Source organism: Bos taurus, chromosome 10 (genome assembly GCF_002263795.3).
Source record: "Bos taurus isolate L1 Dominette 01449 registration number 42190680 breed Hereford chromosome 10, ARS-UCD2.0, whole genome shotgun sequence".
NCBI lineage: Eukaryota > Metazoa > Chordata > Mammalia > Artiodactyla > Bovidae > Bos > Bos taurus.
In genome coordinates, this window is record NC_037337.1 from 36,524,781 (window position 1) to 36,545,045 (window position 20,265).

The 20,265-nt window shown below is 39.2% G+C and overlaps 1 protein-coding gene across 4 annotated transcripts in view; it reads right to left on the reverse strand.

Annotated features, from left to right (window-relative positions):
• The window catches only part of INO80 (INO80 complex ATPase subunit), a 123,215-nt gene that overhangs the window by 19,104 nt on the left and 83,846 nt on the right, over positions 1-20,265 (reverse strand). For all 4 annotated transcript variants that reach the window (NM_001205384.1, XM_024997340.2, XM_024997339.2 and 1 more), the window contains 3 exons: positions 18,707-18,932; positions 13,849-13,976; positions 4,347-4,441 (listed from right to left, as the gene is read on the reverse strand). In NM_001205384.1, the coding sequence (NP_001192313.1) occupies positions 4,347-4,441; positions 13,849-13,976; positions 18,707-18,932 (449 nt within the window). The remainder of the gene's footprint in view (positions 1-4,346; positions 4,442-13,848; positions 13,977-18,706; positions 18,933-20,265) is intronic.

Here is a 20,265-nt window from a genome sequence, read left to right on the forward strand (position 1 = left end):
GCCAGTTTACAAACACATTCTGCCCTAGATATGGGATGATGTAAATGCAAGCTTGATACCTCCTAGCCCGTAAGAGAATATTTAACCACAATAATGCTTCAAATAAACATTGATGTAGCTTTCCAGGGCCATACTAATCTCTACAGGATAATCTTCTCCACTTTGGCCTTAAGAAGACTGCTCAATCCCATGCATCTCTCTCTCCTGCTCTGGTGGGTACAGAGCAGGAGTCAGAAGCTTCTCTCTGATATCTGTGTTAGAGCTGATGGAGTCACCTGACAGCCAGGACTTTTTGTTGATGTGGGGATGGGGGAAAGGGGTGGGACAAGAAGAGAGATAGAAGGTAGATGAGATCTATAAAAAAGAATAGAGGCAGAAAGACAGGTCATTTCCACAGTCTGCACAGCCAAAGAGATAAGTCCCCAGATGTAGCAATTCTTCACAAACAGGGACTATATACAGAAAAAAACACTAGAGAAAGGAATCTAGTTAAAAATAAATTAGTAACAAAATTTAGAGACATGACTGGTGAAAAATGCTCTTCTGGGGATGTTACCTATGTAGCAAGAAGATACCTTTTAGTGATGAGATGGTAAGCAGCAATGTTTGGCTGTGCCCAGTGTAATTTCATCATACTCTAATGGAAAAATAAGGATTATGGGAGTCTTAGATTATTAAAAGTCAAAGAAATTAGTGTCCATCCCGGATCACACTGTTGGATCATATGTAGACCAAAACATCTAAATTGCACTGCTGAGAAGTTCCTTTCTACTTAATAAATCTAGCATTGATAATGTAAATTAATGTTTTGGAAGCTGACTAAAAGGAAGAAAATAGAATCCCAGAAGGCAACATGATAGTTTGGGTGCCCTCTATGAGGCTAAAAAGGAATCTCAACTCAGGGTCTCTATTGGAATGGGTCTTAGAGACCAGGCTTCAGGGTGGTCTGTGAAGCAGCCTATGAAATCATGTAGCAAAGACATGGTTAAATCTCACTCTCATTCTTCTTTAGTTAAGGCCACTTTGCACCAAAATACTGAAATAGTGCTGGGCATGTAGCTGACTGGGAAAGACTTGATGATGAGTGGAAAAGAGCTAGAATTAAAGACCCTGGAGCTTTATTTATAGTCTCACCAAGAAGGAAAAAATCCACACTATGCTCTTACTTTTGCTTATATTTTCCAGTCACCCGAATAATCAGGTAATGGTGGTGGGGGGCGGGAGTCCATTTGGGAAATGTCATGGGATAGGAGGAAGAGAAGCAAAAGGCCAAGGCACCCCAGAGAAAAGCCCTTGTGAATGGCTTAGTCTAGGATCACGTACTGGTCACATGTTCTGAATGTTGCCCAGTCAGGACATCCTGGCCAAACAGTCTTTAGTCTCAGTCAGACTCTTTCCTGGAAGGACCCCTCATAAATCAATCTTGTATGAAGGGAATGTAAATGGCTTTTTATAGGAGTTCTTGTTTACTCTGGCTGACCTTTGAGCCACAGGGCTTTCCAGTTGAAAACTACAATTTTTTCTTTTGATGTCTTTTCATTAATAACAAAGAAAATATTTGGCAAGGATGCTTTCTTGTTTTCAAAAACACCTGTCTTTTTCTCTATATTGGGTTAGCCTTTCAAATTTATAAGTTGAGAACTTTTATAAGTTGAGATCCCATTTGGAGGGATCTATCTCACAGGCTTCTGATCAGCATAAATACAGTTCAGATTCTATACATGAGAGAGAGATTATTTCCTAGCCATAATCCTAATTCTAATCGTCTAGTCTAGCTCATCATGTAGGAAGGGAAAAAGACTTAAGTCTGTTTTTTTATTTTGCCTAAATCTCACTCTCATTCTTCTTTAGTTAAGGCCACTTTGCACCAAAATACTGAAATAGTGCTGGGCATGCAGCTGACTTTGGGATGCCAAAGTTGTTTATTAAATGCCAAGTGTTAATATGATTGTTACTCACTTTGAGTCTAAATAAAATTCATTGCTCCCTAAGTAATTCTTAGTTGCAGAATTTGGACACTCAAGTAAGGTTTTCCAGGAAAGTTTAAAAAACAAAGTATTTACTAAGTATATCTAGTATAATTTAATGGTGAAAATACCCTTCTTTTAAAGCTAAACTACTGGGATTGCCCAAGTAATCACAAGTAAGAGATTTTAAAAGTAGTAAATAGATACATCTACTGATTTCCCCCCCCCCCGCCCCGCCACCCCCCACCCCATGAAATCCCCAGTTTAGGGAACTGGATCAGCTAGAAGAAAAGCTGTAGCTCTATAACTCAGAAGCCCAAATTGTTTACAGATCAACACATTACAGCTCTGGTTGGTTATCAACATCAGCAGAATTTTCTATAAAGTAATATGAAAATATGTACAGTCTTAAACACTCATATTCCTTCACTCAGTAATCTCTCTTGTTTGAATCCATACTAAGACAATAATTTAAATGACGACAAAGCTTTATAAACAAAGATATTCAACATTTTAACAACAGAAAGATAGTATATCCAATGTAAGGGAATATAGGTCATTAAAAATAATGACTATAATGACTTTTTGGATGATATATGAAGATCTTTATGAAATACTGCTAAGTGGAAGAAATAAGGACACATAATCATCTGTACAATATGGTATCAACATGTAAATATAATCACACACATGTATCAGAGCCTAGAGGGATAAACCAAAATGTTAACAGTGATGAGACTGTGGGTGATTTTTACTTTATCAAATAATCTCAAATCTTCCTCAATAGGCATTTTCTATAATACAAAATGGCCACAACTGTTACTTGAAAAAAAAAAAAAGCTTTTCTATAAAGGAGATTCTCAAATGTACAATATCAAACATATTAGTGGGGGAAAAAACCACAAACAATAGTAGGTGAAAGACTGATTACTTTTCTTCTAACACATACGCCTGGAGAGAATATAGGCACCCCAGGGAAACAGTCTGTAGATTTCATATGTAAGAGTCTCGTCAGTTGGAGCTCTGAACGTTGGACTAGGTAAGGACATAGTGAAATGTGTTTCATTTGATTTCAAAATCAAGAAAAGATAAAGATCAGCTGGTAAACTTTTTCTGGGGTGAGGGGAGGCACAAAACAATATGCAGTGCTAGGAAGCACTACTTTGCTTATTACACGTCTCACTTAAATAATCAATTCACAAACCGGCCAAAAGCTTCTGCTAGGTAACAAACTAAAACAGGTCCAAAGAAGTTCTTCCCCTCCATTGTTGGTCAAACAGGCACCTGAATTCAGAAGCAGTTTCAACCAGGAGTTATTGGTCTGAGTATGCACTGTAAACTAACACATCAGGATGCACCTCTTACCCACGCTGTATAACGAAGGACTGTGCAATAGCAAAAATTCTCAGAGGGCATGCATGCTATGTTGAATTACAGATTTGTTTTATGTTGAAGTAAAACATGTTTTAAAACTGAAATAAAAGAAATTTAAAAATTATAACCTAAATACAAGTGGCTATATGCTTAATTTTCTTACCAAGAATTCAAAAGCTAAATAGTAACAGACTATACAATTAAAGGCCAAAAATTCAGAATTGTTCTGACTTACAGAACATTAAGACCTAGTCTATTCCTTAGTTCTCAAGGAAAATTAAGGGTTGAGTTCAGGAGACCTGTCACTAGTACAGCCTGGCTTTCTCCTTGGAGAGAGCAGTAACTAGACCCTGCTTATTACAATGAGAACCTGCACTTAGGATAATTATGGCTCTGTAGGCCATCAGCATCCAGCAGGCGGTATTTGAAATTTCACAGGCTTATTATCGGGTAGGATAGGTACTGTAACTGAGAGCTGCCAGATGAAGACTGCACACTATTGCAATTTGTCAGAGTTCACTGTACCACTACAATATTAGGGGCAAAGCAGGAAAAAAAGAAGGTATTTTTCTTTAAACTTATACAAAATAAAACAGGTAAGCAAAACAAAATGAAAATCAACTATAAGTCAATACCCAGAGATAGCCACTGTTAACATTTATGAATATAGCCTTGTGGACTTTTTTTTTTTACATGCATATTATTCACATAAGAAGGATCCTGGTTCATACTCAGAAATTATTTCTTTTATTGCGCAAAGAAACAGGCACTGATTCAGTAAGAAAGAATATTTAGAATACCAAAATCACCAACTATTCATTTCCTCTCTCTCTCACAGCCACCCAGATCTGAACCATCATAAGCAGATGGAGCTACCTCTTAGAATGGCAGGAACTGTATCATGATTGCTTAACAATCTGAGACATACTGGTATTTCTTTGAAAGTCACCATCTCAACTAGAGGAAAAATCAAATGACAATTTCTGTAATTTCTATTAACATTACCTGGTTTGAAAATCAGCAACCATGTCCCGTCTCTCTGAGATCTTAGATGAGCCATCAAGCCTCATGTAGGTATGCTTCCTGTAAACCATATATTCCTGCCAATCAGAGCAAAAAGATATAATAAGCTTGATGCAAATTACTGCATTCTAAATCTCATAAGCATCTACCCACCTTATCCATAGGGGGTAAGTCATTCTATACAGAATGAAGACAAAGCAATCTCAAAAGTACAGGAATTTGATTTGTAAATAAGCTTACTATCAGTGTGTAAAAACAGAGGGTACCCTGAAGATTACAACCACTCTCAATTTCAACTTAGACTAATCTTATTCCTGCAGACTTTTGTAGATTTTGTGAAAAAACAAACAAGTGAAACAAAATAAAATCTCTAAACCAAAATGGCTTTTCAGTCACCAACCAGATGCCTCTCACGGCTATGGAATATCTTGTTTTCTTTCAGGAAGTAGCACTCACCCCAGTGGGTTTCTCTCCAGCAAATTCTTGCTGACTAAAGTCCTTGAATTTACAACCCAAGCTCCCTTCTTTCAGCACAGCATGCACTACTGTTAAGGGAGACCTAAGCAATAAGGTAACTTTCCATGGCTGAGAATGTTCTTGGTGTCATCTGTAAGAAGAATTACAACTTTTAAGAACGGAGGAGGTATTTCAAGAGATGCAATGGAGGGAATATATATTCATTCTTGGAAGCTGCAATTCTTCTTACAGATGTGGAATGATTTCCTCTTTCTTTATCCAATCATATAAATTGCATTTCAAGAAGTGCACTCAGTGAGGGACTAGTATCAAAAGCTAATATAGCTGCTGATTCATAAGAAACACCATGAAACAGTTTTTTTTTTTCAGTTCAAAAAAATTTTTTTCCTATTGAAAAAGACTAATCATTTCTACATTTGGGAGCTATATATGCTAAATAACTTTCTGTGGTCAAATGCTCTTTTATTGTAATACTCATTATGCAGCTCTTATACCTGGCTGGGTACTTCAGTATGCAAGGTTGTTATAGTCTGGTATGGCTGGTGTAGTGTACGCAGCAGCACTCTTAAAGCAAGCTGATATGTATGTATTTTTTATTCTTCTTTTTTTCACTATTTGTTTCTGTCTCCAGGGGATTCTTTAAGGACTTTGGTAATCAAAGAGGGGCAGAAAATATTCAGTCAAAGCAAGTTTCACATTTAGCCCATATAGCCCTATGATGGGAATGGGTTAATGGTAAAAGAGTAGTAGGGGATGTTTTGGATAAGGAGGAATTCAGGAAAGAAGATGAAAAATAACAGCATGAGGATGGTCTTTAGAGGCTCACTATTCCTGGGCAGCTATTCCATCAGATGTGGCCATCCAGAACAACAAAATATCTAGATGATAGAAAGCCCACAGATTTGAATTTTAACCAAAAAGTAGACTTCCTGCATAGGCACTCTTTTGCCTTTTGAACCAGAACTTCTAAACTTTAATGACAGTAGTGATGAATGAATCTTCCTGTAGATCTTGCTGTACACATCATTTATATATCAAGGTCAGAACACCACCAGAGATATTAATCCTAGACCATAACCAAACCAACAATGATTACAGACAGCTTGTTACTGAGGCAACGGAAGTGAATCTTTCCCATTTGCTGCTTTAAGCCTCTGCTCTCTCACCCAGGGGAATAGTGGCATTTCAGAAGGCTTAGATTGAGTCTAGATCCTATTTCAGTAAATAGCTTCAAAACAAGTACATGGACATGGAAACAGCAGTTAAAAGCAGAATATAAGAATAGCTATATTCTCACACTATAGAAAAACATCTAAAATACTGAGCTAAAAAGGCAACTCAGTATTTCTTTCATTCACAAATTTTGGTTTGTGAGCTAGAAACCCCCAAACTACCTAGCTTGTGAGCGAGGTGGCCCCAAAGCTACCTTAGACATCTCTCTAGAACTCTAGGACTTCCCTGGTGGCTCAGATGGTAAAGCGTCTGCCTACGATGCGGGAGACTTGGGTTCAATCCCTGGGTTGGAAAGATCTCCTGGAGAAGGAAATGGCAACCCACTCCAGTATTCTTGCCATGGGATCATGGACGGAGGAGCCTGGTGGGCTACAGTCCATGGGGTCCCAAAGAGTCAGACACGACTAAGTGACTTCACTTAGAACTCTAGGCTGTTTGAAAAAGATACTTAATTTAATCAAATATTCATCTGGAAAGAAAAGCCTTATTTTTTCCAATCATTAATTTCAAGAACTGCTCCATTCTTAGTCTAGTTCTCCTATAATCCTAAAAACAACTAATGATTTAATATAAAATTGTTTTTTTAAATAAAAGATGAATTCTAACAACAAACGATTTGATAGTAGTCACAGAACTTTTGAAAATTTAATTTAAAAATACCCAGAGCAATTATTTGCCAATTAAAAATAAATTAAAAAAATCTATCCCCACTTAACAATCTCTGTATCAAAAGGTTTTATAAGATCCATTTTAAGTGCCTTGCTTAATATATTCTTTTCAAAGCCAGCAGCTAAGAGTTGGTTAATCAGTAACTATTTTATGAGTTTTGCAGTTAAATATCTTTTAAGGATGGCACAGGATTCCCATTCACCCCTCAATCCTCTGTAATTCACTCCCATGCCTGAGGACCACAGCTGGATGATTACCGCTTGCTGGATGACTGTACTGTGCTGTGTAGGAACCATGTCATGTTAGCAGTCACGTGACAGGACGACCTGACATTTGGCACTGTGGAGAAATCAAGGGCATTCTCTCACTCAAGTCTACTTGGGTTATTTAGGAAAGGCTAAAAAATGATCCATCAGTATGACTGAATTTCTTGGAACCTTGTAAACCTTTTGCTCCACTTGAAGCAACAAAGAGAGGCACTTCTCTGGCAGTCCAGTGATTAAGACTCTGCGCTTTCTATGTAGGGGGTGATGGTTCAATCCATGATCAGAGAACTAAGATTCCACATGCTGTGCTGCCCACCCCCACAAAAAAAAGCAGCAAAGAGAAGACAGAAACCAAATGTAGACCTTCCTCTCCCGAAAGTCTCATAATTTAGTACTCTCCCCTAATTAAACAAATATCAATACCAGTATTCTCAAGTGGATCAATAACCACCAACCAAAGCAAGCTCTAAATCTCCTTGAATTAATAAAATACAAATTATGGCTTTTAACATTTAGGAAGTCTTTAGACCTATATAGTTCTAATATATACTATTTTTAAAAATTACTGACGAAGGCAAAGGGGTTATGGGCAAGAGGTACTTCTGCCATCTGAGGACTGACTTTCAACCAGGATTAAAACTCCTAGGTCCCATTCCAGGAATTCTGACTCTGTAGGTCTGAATTAGGGCCTAGACTGGTTTATTTTTTAAAAGTTCCAAAGATGCCTGCTGATATAACACATCCAAAGATGTTATAACCAGAGCTGAGAACAACCACTACAGAGCGAAGGCAGAGCAGGGTCCCTTAGAATCATGCTATCTCAGCATGCCCCTCAGATGAGTAACACATGAAGTGTGTTAGAAATGCAGAACTGAGGGGCATACCCCATATATCCAATAAATCAGAATTTGCATTTAACAGGTGTGACTTGTAAGTACACCCACACTGTTACAGAACATACCCTTATGCTATTTCTAAGGCCCTGGAACACTTTTTTCAAGAAAAATGTTATATGGAACCCCCCTAATAGAAAATAGATTAAAAAATTTTACTATTCTAGTTAACAAAGAAGGGTATGGAGTCCAGGGCCCCACCTATTTAATGTCTACACTTTAAGTCTCCTTTCCTGTACCCAACCCCATCTGTTGGAAAACCACTTTCTTAGAATACAAATTGAGAGGACAGGTCAGTTCTGGAACACATTCCTAAGTCCTACTTTTTAAGCACGAGCATGTGAACAGAGGTATTAGCAAAACTCAAAATAGTTTCAGAAATGCCTCTCAATCCTTTAAAGTACACTAACTAAAAGCAAACATTCACACCAGCGATGTAATACAAAGGGTCTAGGTTCACCTTGAAGTAGTAGTGGTAACGATGATGGTTTGCATTTACTGAACATTTACTAAATAACAATCACTATTCTGTGTATTTTACCTGGTTTTGCTTATCCAGAAAGGCTATTTCAGATAGGTGTTATTATTGTCAATCCTATATTTAACAGATGTTAAGATCTCTAAAGTGACACAGGCAGTAGGTAATGGAGCTAAGATGAGAATTCAAGTAGACTAGATCCAGAGCCTTTAGCTTAATCCTTCTACCTACTGCTTCCAGACAGCAGAGCAGCTCATTACCACTAGAGGAAAAAAGGGGGAGGGAGAAGTCCTATAACCCTCTGTATAAGTCTCATCCATCATCAACATAAAGAAAGAGTTAACTGGGCACTTGAAAAAATAAAGGCAAATGTTTACATATCCCTAACAAACTTTCCATTCTGAGACTTCTTTTTTATTTCAAAGTTGTCTCTGGTGTTCATTTTAACCCAATTTCACTGTCATAAAACAATCTGAAGGAAAGTCAGTATGATCCACAAACCTGCAGACCTAGTGTAACTTTATTTTTCTAGACACGCCTCCTCCCTTGAGGTTTATCACCAGCAAAAAGTGAGACTTCTCTCAATGTCTACAATTTCTCTTTTGTCCAAGCAAAACCATGCCTCCTATCCTTGAGGTTTATCACCAGCAAAAAGTGAGACTTCTCTCAATGTCTACAATTTCTCTTTTGTCCAAGCAAATCGTACCAAGTGAGTACAATATGGCAGTTATCCTTCCTTTATCTAATACAAAGCCCTATGGAGCAAGACCTGATCACAAGGCTCTGAAGGGCCCACCACAATCTGCCTTCACCCTACTTGTTATTCCCCTTTCTTCTATACCATATGCTCCAGTTACACTGAACTAACCCCCGCTTTCCCAATCCACACAATGTCATGTACCCTCCAACCTCCATGCCTTTTTACATGTGGCTTCCTTAGTCTGCAAATGCCCTTCTTCCTCATGGTTGAAATTCTATTTAAGTTCGGTTTTATGTCATTGTATGTGAAGCCTTCCTGAAGTGACCAAGTTAGAAATAAATGTATCCCTCCTGCTATCTTCAGCTCTGGTCATGCTTTATTTTTGGCATTAGTATCAGGGTACATTTGACAGTTATTTGTGTGACGTACATATATATAAATTCTTCACTCAACACATCTCTTGAAGTCAAAGACCACATTTAACTGGTGTTTACCTCTGCCTGGCAGAACACCTCCCTCATAAAAAGAAATGAACTAAACAGGAAAAATATAGTGTGGTTGCAAACACAAATTTCCTTCTTTTTTTTTTTTTTCCCACAAATTTCCTTCTATCATTTCTAAGACCTAATGAAAATGTTAGTTTACAGTGACCTCAATTTGCTTTTTTTATTCCATGGAGCAGTTATAAAATATTCAGTTTCCCCATATGTTCGGAACCATAGTTCCCAAAGGTTATTTGGAGTTCTAAGAAAATCAGCCCATAAATGATAGAATGTCTGTTTGGGATGAATCCTTCCCCAGTGAGGTACTTGCTGACTAGGCAACTTATACGACCCAGGGTCTCAAATATCATCATTAGCTATGGATTATCTGGATTTAATTCTGTGTTGTATTATTTTCATATATTGGTGCAGTGCAAGATTTGTCTGGGTTTCAGTACTTAACAATCACAACACATACAGCACCAGTTGGCTGACCCTTCCCAAGTACTCCTGTATTGCATAGAAAATATTGAGACTTATTTCCTTAAACTACAGACTCAGTTGCTTGACGCAATAGGAATGAATCTCAACAGGGATGATGCAGAGATAACATAAGTCATCTGTAGTGAGTTAAAGCTCTCTGCAAATACTAAACTATGGGGAGTGAAGGGGAGTGTCACAAACCAGGGTAAAATGGTGGTGGTAGGGAAAGTTCTGATATCCAGCTGGATGCCACCATCCCAACTGGACAAGGGCTCTATGCCTGTGTCCATAGTAGCCACATCAGCCAAGATCCTATATGTGACTTGGTAAATACAAAATAAACCGATAACATAACATTTAGTGACCTGCCATACCTTCCTCTATTTATGTCCTTAACTTCTACCCATGGCACACTAAAAGTACTTGGCCCTGGAAATTGCTTTCCTTTTTAAATCCCTTATCCAGAAATACTATTTGGATACCATGGGGAAAGATAAAATATTTCTGAAAACAGAATTCTATTTGGAAGATCTGACACATTCACTAGAAATTTAAACTAAAATCAGATTTTTGCCCAAGAGAAGGAGGCTATCAATCGTTTTAGAAAATACCGAACAAATACAAAGTGCCTTGATGTAGTATTTTTCCCAAAATGGAAACCTGGCCATAGAAAAGTGCGTGAGCTTTACTATCTTTTAGTTCTTCTGAATACCAGAAACAAACACATAGCCAGGGTTAAAGCACAGAACAAAAAACCCAAAAAGGCTGTTGGGTAAAAGAGATGCTAACGTACTCCACAGCTACACAGTCCCATGCAAGCTTTAATTTCTGCTCTACTGTAAGTTTTTCTTCCCTTTTTGATACACAAGATGCAAGATATCCAGGGAAAAAGACAATCCTGAAAACTCTTTACTCTAAAAAGTACAAACAAGTAAAAAAAACCACAACACTGTGAGAATGAAGACTCAAGGCCAAGGTGAAGATACTTTTTCTTTTTAATACTTGGTCATGTTTTAAAGTGGAACATGGCTCTAATCAAAGTTTACAGTGAAAGGTTCCATCATGAAAGTGACTGAAAAACCCATAATACTCTGAAAAGAATGAAAAATAAACCTAATCCTGCACTGTCCCAAGATCCACAACACATTTACACCTCTATGAATGATTCAGTTCAGTTCAGTCACTCAGTCGACTCCGACTCTTTGCGACCCCATGGATCACAGCACACCAGGCCTCCCTGTCCATCACCAACTCCAGGAGTTTACCCAAACTCATGTCCATCGAGTTGGTGATGCCATCCGACTATGAATGATTAGACATGTATTAAACACTGTGGGCACTGTAATTCTATGCCCACAAAATAAATTTGGAGGACAACCTCTTGGAATACAAAATGTAATTCATTTGAGTAAACAGTATTAAAACAAATGAACAGACTGAAAAAAAAAAAAAGAAACTTTTAAATTTCATGTTGAAGGAAAATAGCACAGTAGTACCAGGAATAGTACAATGGTAAGGAAACTAGACAACAGTTTCACTTTAATTTTTCAGTATAAACAGCTGCAAAACTTGCTGGCTTCAGCATCCTAGATGCATGTTATACACATGGCTAAAGAATGTTAGCAGTTGTGAAATGCAGGCTTTGAATTGGCTTTTCCCTAATTTATAATTCCCCTTAGAGTGTTGAAACTACATTTAGAGAAGGTTCTCAAGCTGCCAGTATTTGCTAAGCCTACCCACACAGTCCATCCCCTCTAAAAATGCTGCTGGATCATAGAGACAGAGGGACCCTGGTGAATAGGGTTTAGGGCACTCATCCTGAACAAAACTCATCTGAATATACTTTGAATTACTTATCTTAGTAATAAGTAATATTTATGAATACCTAGAAATGTGCAGTATACAGAATAAAGGACTAAAATGCAGGACTCTGTCAAACTTAACCTATACACATTCACCTTCATCTACCAGAGCTAGCTTATGTTTTGGTGGCACTCCCTTTTTTCTGGAACTTCCCTTTAATGTGAACCAGCTTTTAAGACTTTATAACATATTGATATAGCCTTGGGGAAACAAGATCACTGACTCCCTCACAAAATCCTTAGCATATTGCTTTTTTCTATAATTCTAATCAGTGAAACATTACTACTTCATCTATACTTTCCTGACTCTTCAGGAAAAGGCAAGAACATTTTATCTAAAAAAAAGTCCCGCTGAAGGAAAGTTACTCATATTGTTTTGGCATCATTTAGTTTGAGCAGAATATTAAGGATTCAGGCACAGACTTTTAGAACAAATGTATGGATACCAAGGGGGAAAGGGAGGGGAGTGGGAGGAACTGGGAGACTGGGACTGACACATATACACTACTGATACTATATACAAAATAGGTAACTCATGAGGACATACTGTACAGCACCGGGAGCTCTACTTAAAGCACTGTGGTGACTTTACAGGGAAGGAGGTCCAAAAGGGAGGGCATACATGCATATGTACCACTGACTCATTTTGTTGTACAGCAGAAACTATCACAACATTCTAAAGTAACTACACTCCCAATAAAAAAAAAAAAAAAAAAAAGAAATAGATGACCTACTCACAATATAAACCAGAAACTTTTGCTTGTTGACAGCATTCTAGAGGCTAAATAAATACTTTTTATTAAACATAAAACTTGGGTGATTAAATTGACCTTGAATATCATTTGTTATGTCTCTTGCTAAAAGAAGTTGCCTGCTTATGTAAGAGCCTGCCACTGAATTCAGATAAACTCACTGTAAAATTCAGTGAGCCAGCCTTGGCTTCTGAAGAACCTAAAATTCTTCCTATTGCTACCCTTCTTTCCTTCTGTATTGAATAGAATAGATAGAATCTATTCTATCATAGATAGAATCTCTAACTCTCTTATTTCTAGATAGGGATAATCATGGTCCAGTTTCTACTTATTTACTACCAACTAGTCTCTGAGTAGCACGGTTAAAATTTAAAGCCTTAGATAGTTAAAACACATGAAAAAAACATGAGAATATTTATACACTATCGACATCCAGGTGCTTTAGTTTCTTGACGGATGATTTTCCAAATTTTTTGCACTAAAGACTAACTCTAGTGGTCTGTGATCATTATCCTCATTTTCACTCCTCTGTTTATATGTCCATGACTTTCTCTCCCTCAAATAATAAGCCACTACTTCAGCAATAAGAAAGCAGAGCACAAGTCAACCCAGAGGTAACAAAAGAAACAAAATATGTCCTGCAAAATAAGACAGAGCTCTCTCTCTCACCATAATCCACTGGTTGCCAACTTTGGTTATATATTAGAAGCACCTTGGGAGCTTTTAAATATCCTGATGCCTAGGCTTTGTTCTCAACTTTTAACATAAGAATCTCTGAGGATGGGACCAGACATTCATATTTGTTAAAGCTCCCCCAGAAGACTGCAAAATGTCATCAGGTTGAGAATTACTACACTAACTCAGGTAGAACAGCTGCTCTCTAATAGAGAACTAACTCCAAATCTTGTTTTCCATATGGAATTTCAGAGGACTTTTCAAGAAATTCCTAGGCTCTGATCTACCTGAAAATTAGGGAATTTCTTCCCTAGTAAAGGGAGGGAAGAGAGGATTCTATTTCATTGCTATGAAGAAGGAGGAAGAAGTCCTTTACACACTTTCATCTCCACCAGAAGTTGCTTTCTCTGCCTTTACAGATGGTAAAAGCATGAAGAATGATGTTAGCCATACACGTCTGATTCTTGCGAGTTAACTGCCAAAGTGTCCTAGTCCCCACAATTCTTTCTCCTACCTCCAGCAGGTCTATCATCCTGGTCATCTGGGAGTAGATAAGGACCCTATGTCCTTGAGACTTGAGCCGAGTCAGCAGGACATCAAGGGCATACAGCTTTCCACTGTCAGTGATGAGGCTCTCCTTGCCTAGGGAGAAGAAAAGAGGGAAGTGGAAAATTGTATTTAATTGAAGCAGCAAAATCACTCACTGCAAAGCTGTATGCAGCCAAAATTACTACAGCCAGGATGCTTGTCCATCAGGAGAGCAGGAAAGTACTCTCAAGAAGAATGCAAAGTGCTTTAAAATCATATCCAGTAGTGTTCTGGGAAGACACACCCTGAAGGAGGGAGGGAGGTCCCTTTCCAACTGACAGTTCCCAATAAGACATTTGCTAAGCAGCTAAGGTACCTGAAAATTTCCCTGTTTCACATTCTTATTCAAGAGGCAGCAGGTCGTGTGGACATCTAAGAGTAACATCCATGCCATACCTGCTCTAAGTGACCTGAGAAGTCTGTTTTTCCTTTGTTCATCCTATCTCTAGGTATCTCTTTCTGCCAGTTCTATGGCTAAATTAAGGTTTACCTCCTGAAGGCATGAGAATGTAGAGAAACAAGGGCTTCTCTTCAGTTCAGTTCAGTTCAGTCGTGTCTGACTTTTTGCGACCCCATGGACTGCAGCATGCCAGGCTTCCCTGTCCATCACCAAGTCCCAGAGCTTGTTCAAACTCATGTCCATTGAGTCAGTGATGCCATCCAACCACCTCATCCTCTGTCGTCCCCTTCTCCTGCCTTCAATCTTTCCCATCATCAGGGTCTTTTCCAATGAGTTGGCTCTTCGCATCAGGTGGCCAAAATATTGGGAGTTTCAGCTTCAACATCAGTCATTCCAATGAATATTCAGGATTGATTTCTTTTAGGATTGACTGGTTTGATCTCTCTGCAGTCCAAGGGACTCTCAAGAGTATTCTCTAACACCACAGTTCAAAACCATCAATTCTTCATCACTCAGCTTTCTTTATGGTCCAATTCTCACATCCATACGTGACTACTGGGAAAACCATAGCTTTGACTAGATGGACCTTTGTCAGCAAAGCAATGTCTATGCTGTCTAGGTTGGTCATAGCTTTTCTTCCAAGGAGCAAGCGTCTTTTAATCTCATGGCTGCGGTCACCATCTGCAGTGATTTTGGAGCCCAAGAAAATAAAGTTCTTACCTGCCCCTAAAGACATTTAAACACCAAGAAATACACTAAAAAACAAAACAAAATAAAAAACACTCTCTTTCAGATGATTTCCAATAGGTTGGCTGGTAAATATCATTATCCTAAGCTGTAATTTAATAAAGGCACTAGGGCTTATTCAGCTTTTTCAGAAAGAATGTGGGTTTCTGTGAAATGGAAGCTGCTCTCACTCACCAATTTGTGCCTCCTTCCTCCTCCCATTAAAAAAAAAAAAAAAAAAGGCATTTCAGCTGGAGATCTTTAGAGAACACTTAACTCAGAAATTTTCATCTTATCCATTCAGTATCATTCAACTCCCATCACATTTCAGGAAGTAGAGTTTCCTGTTTGCAGACTGGTCCATAAACATGCCCTAACAATTGCTGATATTAGGAGGGGAAGAGATGAAACTTAGGGGGATGAGAGAGGTAAGAGTATATTTGGAAGTGGATGTGGGACATAAGAAGGGAGACAGAAAGGCTAGAAATATCACATACACAACTACTAAAAATAAAACAAGAAAACTGTTAAGAAAACCATATTGTCTACTTTTAGTTTCTAGGTTTGAACCCATGGTTTTTTTCCTCTGAACTACAGAAGCTGACTGTTGAGAGCAATCCAAAAGTTTTCAATGGTCATTTCTCTGTTCTCGCCACTATCTGCCAAGTGCACAACTGATTGTATAAACTGAATGAGAACGGATGTGCTGACAGCATCACAACAAATCATCAGCCACTCTGTTTTTGCTACAAAGCCACAGGTCCTGGATGTTTACTCCTCTGCGCTACAGCCTGCCTTTTCCCACCTTCGGAACATTGCCAGGCCACATTTCTCTCCCTACCCCCACTCCCTGACGCTGTGGCACACACCTTTGTTCAGTCTCTTTGTTTGGTCCTGTTTAGATTATTGAAATGCTCTCCTTTTTGTTGGTCTCTTGACCAACACAATCAAATGACTGCAGCTGGGACAGAACTGACTGCTAAGCCCTCTTGCTGGCACCAGACAAGGAGGCCTGTATAAATTCCCAGTCTGATCAGGCAGGCAATGCTTTCATAACAACTCCAAGGGTTTCTCCTTGTCACAATTACCCTTCTCTTTTAATTGGGTTCCCTGGGGTCCCTCAATTTTGATAGCTCCTAAACATTCCCCACAGAGGTACCAATCAGCTTCAGACAATAAGTTTCCCTGTTTCTCATTAAAAGCACAGGAAGGGGAAAAAAAAGAAACCCATATATTTTTCAGTCACTGAGTAAGAGTGGGCAAGCTAAGAGCATCAGATTTCTGCAGCTTGCTTATCTCCTCTTTCCACTCGCATATACTCCCTCAAGACAAATATTTAAGCATATACAAATCTGTCTTGTGTGTGAATTTTGAGAAGTTTCAATTCATCTCAAAATCACGATTCGATGATTTTCACACATTCCTGCTTCTCACATCTACTTTACTTTGCTAAGCAGAACGCACTGATGCTAGGATTAGGAAAACTCAAAGATGAAGATGTACATATACACTTAGAAGAGAACTCTGATGAACCTAAAAGCAGCAAGAAACTGTACCTAATGTTAGCTTGTTACTGCTTAGGCGGGGGAGATGGAAGTGGATGGACTGATTTCTTTGGACTTGCCTGAAGGAAAAGATCAAAAAGAAAGTGACCAGCAACACCCTTAAAACACTTAAGCAGAAAAATGTTTTCTTCCATGGCACATACCAGTGCCTTCTGGGCCTGACATCCATTACTCAATTTTCAGGAGCTACCAAAGTTGCCCTGGACAAAAATACCACCTGTAGCTAAGCAGGGCATAGAGTCAAGAAGAGCACAATTCCCAAGAAAATAGACTGATTCTGCCAAGTCAAACCTGAGCCCAGCCCCTTCTTTAAAACAGAAGCTCAAAAAATGGTGAGATGAACAGACCTACGCTACCATCTTGCAATCTTTCCTACAATCCTGAAATGCAACCTTATAGTATTTTCACTTAGACACAAGCTCTTACTGACCACAGTATAAGATGTTGGGTCACCGACAAATTAATGTATCCAATGGCAGTAAAATTAGGATAACAGGTAAAAGACAATCTCCTTTTTCCAAAGAGAGGAGACTTTTGAAGGGACTGTACATACTTCTCTTGGTGAAACACAGAGACACATTCAAGGTGTGAAATCCAGGAGATTCTTGATCAGTCTTGCAAGGAATATAATGAAACCAACTCTTCCCAGGGAAACAGAAAATGTAAAAGTACAGAGGAAAGAGAGATAAAATACAGGTTCCAGTGACCCCCTCCACCCCCCACTGCCCTGCCCAGCCAGTCTACTGAGCACAATGGGGTCAGTGAGGAGCTGGTTGGTTCTCACAGTAAACAGCCAGTGAGGCTGGTGCTTTTTATCGATGCGAAAAGAACTCAGACACTTCCTGCTATTTAAACAAGGTCCATTTTTCTTTCAAAGAACAGGAAAAGCCACAAGAGATTCCCACAGCGCCAGCAATAAGCCTTCTCCTTGTGTACTGGGAACTTGGGAGTCAGAATGAAGAAGGGAGAAAGGAGAAATAAGGTCTTATCTTGTTTCTTTCAACACCTGTGCCCATCTTCTGCCTGGGACTCTGTGGTTTCCAAACCCGCTGGATTCTATTCCTCTATTCCTACTACCATCCAGGTCTGCTTTATACCTGAGCTTCCCCTTATTTTCCAACAACAGACCTGCACCCACTGCTTTCATCTAATTTAAGTCAGATATGAAGTCATATAAATACTGCTCTTGTATATACAAAACGGTATCTTCCAGTTCAAAGCACCCCCAAAGCAACTAACAGGTTGACCCAAAGTCCCTCAACACTTGACAAAGTTAACATTAAATGGAAAAGCCAGGCCTTAAAGCCTAGAACCCAGTTACCTATTAGAAACAGCAGAACCTTTGTTTTGAACACTTAACTCTAGTTTACTTCCTTCATATGTCTGGAAGATGAACACAATCAAAGTGGCAGAGAAGCTGGACAACTGAAACAAACGTGGAAGCTTTAAGCTCCTACTTCAGTGTGCCAGCAGGTGTAACAAAGAACATAAGCCTATGAATCCTGTATTCAGTTTCCTTAAAAGTAGTCTCACTAAAACGAAGATGAAAACCTAGTTTCCTTTCAACCCTCAACCCTGACCCTAGGAGGTCTGGGAATCCGCTAGCATTTTGGCACAGAACACTGTTTTTCTTCTGGTTATCATTCAGATCTCTAGTGCTTCGTGCAGAACACTGTTTATGCTACTTAAACTAGGCTTTCTGCAAGTGACGACATTCTCATTCATTCCACTGGCAAGGGCACAAGACAACTGTACTCATTCGACCTAAAGCCTTTCCTACCACATTTATTTTCCTACACTCCCTGCACTGCAGCCCCATCCCCGCCCCAACCCCGGCTCCTGGCCCCCAAAGAGTGGTATTCCTTTCTTTTGTCAAAAGAGAGTATTTAGGCAGAAATCTAAAATAGATTTCTCTTTCCAGTCAAGTCACACATTACTTAAGTATTCTTACCTATAGTCACTAAGGGTAAAAGAGGAAATAGAAACACTAAGAACTCCTGAATTCCAAATATTTGAAACCACTGCATGAAGTTAACACCCTGGTTCTTCCCTTGCCAAAGAATGAACATATGCCAAGAGAAAGGAGAACTCACCTGGAATTCTGATGAAAGACCAGCCATTCTGAGGCCTAATGCTCCACAGTCCTCCAGCTGGTTCTGGAAAGAACTGGGACCGTCGATTTAGCCAGTCTGCTGCCAGTTCAGGGGCCCCATTCAACAAACACTGCTTGGCTGCCAGGCTCCCTCCTTCCTTCAACACTCGCCGCTCATATTCTGCACTTCGGTCATTGCAGTAAGAATCCAATGGCACTGCGGTGACCTGCAGGCAAAGATTCACGTAAGATGGTTCTTTCACATTTTCCACACGCACTAAGTCCTTTGGGAACTTTGACTTTGAAATCAGATTTATGTGGATAATTCTTAGGTAGTGGTTTTAACTTCCCTGCTCTGACAAACTTAATAACTGACTTAGTGAGGTTCCCCAGGTAAAAGGCCAATCTCCATTACATGAACTTACAACAAACTAAGGATCCAGAGACTGCTGGAGTTTGGAGATATCTGGGATACTAGGTCAGGAGTAATTCTATAGCAAGAGTCACTCTGCCATCTCCCTTCACTGCCACAGTGCTTTTGGCAAAGTTCTATAAGCCATACACAGTGTGGTGAGGCCACAAAGGGAGTGTGAGACAGCCATCATTAAAGAACTGAAGAGTATTCTCCTGGCGCATCGGAAGCTGTCTTCAACGCTTCTGTGGCACATCGCCCAAGTTTATCAACATTTGTTTTTCCTCTTCCCTGACCAGGCTGCTGACTGACAAACCCAATGGAAGATAACAGAGTCTTTCTTTCAGGATATAAGCTGTGGGGAGCACTAGGTGGTAGGGAACAGAGAAAGCAGTTGGCAGAGAGTAGTGAATTCATTTCTGGGCTAGGGCAGAGGCTTTGCACAAATTTTTATCCCACCACAAGATGGATCTAAATTCAAATGCTAACCCCCAACAGAAGTCTGTCAATTTAAAAACTTCACTTATTTTTTAATGCCCTGAGTCTATTCCCATGCTAATAAGCAACTATGCATTCAATTGTCTGTGAATCACCTGATAAGAAGTCTGAGGTTCCTTTTGTTAAAATTTGGAGGTTTTGATTATGTGTAAGCCCAGGTTGATAAAAAGGCTAAAGTCTCATTATTAGCAGAAAATTGCTCAGAAGAGTCATGGAGCTAGACCAAGAGATAGGAAGAATGTGGCTAGAAGGAACAAGGGCAGAGAGATCGGAGAGATCAGAACATAAAGTACTGTACCTAGTTATAAAGTATTATTGTTTCTATTATTTTTTAGAAGTTAAACATTTACGAAAATCTACCTTGCTACTAACTTCTCTATTTTTATGCTCATCAATATTTAGGGCAATGGTTGTCAAAAGAACCTTCTTGGGAGCTTATCTAATGTGCAGATTTTGATACAGGTCTAAGGGAGGAGTCATTAGTTCTAGGTTTTTGACACGCACCCAAGCACCTCATACTGTTCATGGCAGGAGGAGAAGGGGGCAACGGAAGACAAAATGGTTGGATGGCATTCACCGACTCAAGGGACATGTGTCTGAGCAAACTCCAGAAGATGGTGAAGGACAGGGAAGCCTGGCATGGTGCAGTT